This window comes from Orycteropus afer, unplaced genomic scaffold, assembly GCF_000298275.1.
Source record: "Orycteropus afer afer isolate SDZICR_OR568_19922 unplaced genomic scaffold, OryAfe1.0 scaffold00010, whole genome shotgun sequence".
NCBI classification, from domain to species: domain Eukaryota; kingdom Metazoa; phylum Chordata; class Mammalia; order Tubulidentata; family Orycteropodidae; genus Orycteropus; species Orycteropus afer.
The window spans coordinates 17,631,974-17,635,935 of record NW_006921597.1 but is presented as its reverse complement, the minus strand read 5'-3'; the positions used below and the strand labels follow the sequence as shown (position 1 = coordinate 17,635,935).

General features: G+C 42.6%; 1 protein-coding gene across 1 annotated transcript; it reads left to right on the top strand.

Moving 5' to 3' along the window:
- The first annotated feature begins 357 nt into the window (after nucleotides 1–357).
- Nucleotides 358–1,341, top strand: LOC103204247 (olfactory receptor 11A1-like). The gene is given in 1 exon segment (XM_007949404.2): nucleotides 358–1,341. A coding segment is annotated over 1 exon segment (984 nt).
- Nucleotides 1,342–3,962: the final 2,621 nt, after the last annotated feature.

Sequence of the window (3,962 nt, the reverse complement as noted above, 5' to 3'; positions counted from 1 at the left end):
CTAGATTACCATAGTACATTCAAGAGGGCATGTAGTAAGTCATTATTCCTCCCTTTCTTTGTCTTCAATTCCCTTTGTTTTTTTCCTTCCCTTATCTTCTTCTGTCTTCTGCTTTCTCCAAATCCTGACCTTGCTCCTGATGAAGTGAAGATACAAGATAGGAGAAGCAGAAAGAATCAAAGTGGCCATAAATTCTTATTTCAAATTCTTTTCTTTCTCATTTCAGGTCTTGAAAGGAAAGATGACCAACTCCTCCCTCCTTCTCCCCACCCCCAAAATTCTCCAAAACCAGAAGAGGGAATGATCACCCACTGCTACTCCATGTTCTGTGTGTAAACTAGACCTTGCTACTTTTGCATGTTTTATCACTGTTTCTAGAGAAGCAGAGGCATGGTGATCCTATCTTGGGAAAACCAAACCACCACAGTGGAATTTGTGCTTCGAGGATTCTTTTCCATCCAACAGCTAAATATTTCCCTCTTTATGATGTTTTTAGTTTTTTACATCTTAACTGTCTCTGGAAATATACTCATTGTCTTGTTGGTTTTGCTCAACCATCACCTCCACACCCCCATGTACTTCTTCTTGGTGAACTTGTCCTTTCTGGAGATCTGGTATACCTCCAACATTGTGCCCAAGATGTTGCTGATTATTATAGCTGAACAGAAGACTATCTCTGTGGCTTGCTACCTGGCACAGTTTTATTTCTTTGGATCCCTGGCTGCAACAGAGTGCCTCTTGCTGGCTGTGATGTCCTATGATCGCTACCTGGCCATCTGCCGACTTCTACACTACCCTATCCTCATGACTGGTCCCCTCTGCATCAAGCTGGCTGCCAGTTCTTGGCTCTGCTGTTTCTTCCTCACAGCAATAACCATAGTCCTACTGTCTAGACTAACCTTCTGTGGACCCAATGAAATCGATCACTTCTTTTGTGACTTCACCGCTCTGGTCCATCTTTCTTGCAAAGACACCTCACTGACTGAAACAATTGCCTTTGCCACTTCTTCTGCAGTGACTCTGGTCCCATTTCTCCTTATCACAGCCTCTTACACTTGCATCCTGTCTGCTATCCTAAAAATCCCATCTGGCACAGGCCAGCAAAAGGCCTTCTCCACTTGTTCCTCCCACCTCACTGTGGTCACAGTATTCTATGGGACACTGATTGCCATGTACTTGGTGCCCTCAGCCAACTCTTCACAACTCTTGCGCAAAGGGTTTTCTCTACTATACACCATCTTGACACCCATGTTCAACCCAATCATTTACAGCCTGAGAAATAGAGATATCTATGATGCTCTGAAGAGGTGCTTGAGTAAGAAATCAGGTCTTCTCAAATGAGGCAAAAAGCAAAAGAGCTCTGCTTTTCCAAGGATTGCTGATCTAGACTGAATCATTTAAATTCTACATACAAAGGCAACTATTTAAATTAAAAAGCTACCTAAGCCAATTGACCAGATGCCTCTATGAGTATGGCTGTGGACAGTGCTGAGTTTTGGCAGCCTCAGATCAACTAGTGCCCCAGGATATGATCTAAGCATGTTAGACTCAGCTCTTCATCTCCAGTAGACTTGGCTTCTTATGTGAAAGATCACACCCAAAATGAACTGGTAAGGCTGGTCACTTATTCTTTCAAACTCCATTGAAAGTCTACTATGTTCAATGTACTATGCTTGATTTAAGTGGCAAGATGATAGATAAAAACAGATGAAGCTTCTGATCTCACTGAACTCAGTCTGTGGGGGAAGAAAAGTATTAATCACATAACTAAAATTGCATACATTAATCCAAAATTACAATTGTGATTCAAATTAATTTAATAAGATGTTAATGGTACATCAAGAATGTACAGCTTCATGAGAGCCATGACAAGAACAGACATATGCACACCCATGTTCATCACAGCACTATTTACAATAACCAAAAGATGGAAACAACCTAGGTGTCCATCAACTGAGAAATAGATAAACAAACTATGGTACATACACAAAATGGAATACTATGCAACCCTAAAGAATAACCTAGAATCTGCAAAACACTACATAACATGGATGAGCTTGGAGGACATTATGCTGAGTGAAATAAGTCAATCACAGAAAGACAAATATTATATCAGTCTGTTATTGCAAAAATCAAGGAAAGATCTATCTATGGAAGGACATTTTCTTTGTTGGTTAGGAGTAGGGGTAGGGGTAGGAGGGGAAGATAGGGAACACTATTAGATGGGTAGAGATAAGTATTGATTTGGTGAAGAGAAGGGCAATGTACCAAATGTGAGTGATCAACACGGTAGCATTGAAGAAGAGGAAGACATAGAGAAGTACATGGGAGGTACAGTCAACAAAGATGAACCCTTTTGCACATAGAGTACTGCATTGTCAGTGAAGGCAAACATGGGTATGTGGGTGGATAGATGGGTGGACAGGCTGAACAGGTATGTCTATGAAGTGGGGAGTGTACCCAAGACCATATATAGTGTTGGTAATGGTCCTATAAGTTTATTTGTATGATCTGAATTCCCAGGTGTATAGTAGAGCTGACAAGGGACAAGGTTGTAGTCACTTCTTGGTCACAGCCAGCTACCCAGAAGGAACAAGTAGTTGAACCTGTGGGCTCAGGACCATAGTCACAAGGGTTGTCAAGCTCAATTGGCATAACATACTACAGAAAACATTGTCCCACCTCCTATTTTGGCGAGTAGTGACTGGGGTCTTAAAAGCTTGCAAACAACCATCTAAATGCAATGATGAGCAAAGAAGAATGAAGAAAACCAAAAATGCATGGAAATAATTAGTGTGGGTGACTAGTACACCATACGATCTGCAGCCTATACGAGTCTGAGACCAGAAGAACTAGATGATGCCTGGCTACCACTGTTAACCACTTGGAGGGGGATCTATGTAGGAGATCCTGGATAGAGAGGGAGAACAATGTGTAACAAAACTCAAAATCATTTGAGAAAAAAAAAGGGGGGGGGACCAGGTTTGGTGGTCTGATAGAGCCTGGTGGGACCACTGAGACTATGGCCCCTAGCTGCCCTTCAGGTCTGGAATTGAACCCACACCTGTGGCTTCCAGCCAAACAAAAGACAGGCATATGAGTGGAACATTTACCGGATGTAGATACACTCCTTGGAGAGAACAATCATGGGAGAAAGAAGGGCTGCTTATGCACAGGGAGACAGCTCAGGGTGCAGGAGTGCATGGAAGGATGGACACAGGGAAGAGGTAACTATGGGGAGGAAGTGGGAGGTGAGCTGTTGCATTGTGGCAAATTGTAGTCAATGTCATGAGACAAAGTGTGTGTGAGCTGCTGTATGGAAAGTGAATTTGCTCTGTAAATTTTCACCCAAATCACACACACACACACACACACACACGAGTAGAGAGCAATAAAATAATAAAACAAAACAACAAAAAAGAATGTACATTTTCAGTCTCTGTCTTTAACAGACTTTTGAGAAATGAGGATTTGGGGAAATGAAGCTGGACACAGGATCCACAACAGTGTCTCCAGCACTGTGGTTATTTTACTGCCATAGTGGCAGCTCAGTTGGGAGCTTGGGGCATCTTTTTTATTGAGTGCTGCCTCTTCTTGCCAGGCCCTCTTCCAAGGTTCCTGCTCCAACTGGCTCCCCTTCCTGCTGGCACATGCTCACAGCAGTTAGAACTTAGGGTGTAGTAGGCATGTGCTTATTCTTTGCTCAGTGCAATTCTAAAACACTGAAGATCAGCATTACATACCCTGTTGCTAATGCCTCCTTGTCTGACTCCTACAAGTTATGAACCCCCTGCCCAAATGCTGAGGACAGGATTATCTGTGTTTAAACATTTCTCTTGAAAATTTATTCTCATTTTGAGTTAAGCAAACTGGGAGGCGGGGCAAGATGGCGGACTAGGCAGAAGGATTGCACAGACCCTCTTCAACAAAGAAAAGGGAAACCAATAAATACAGACACAGAA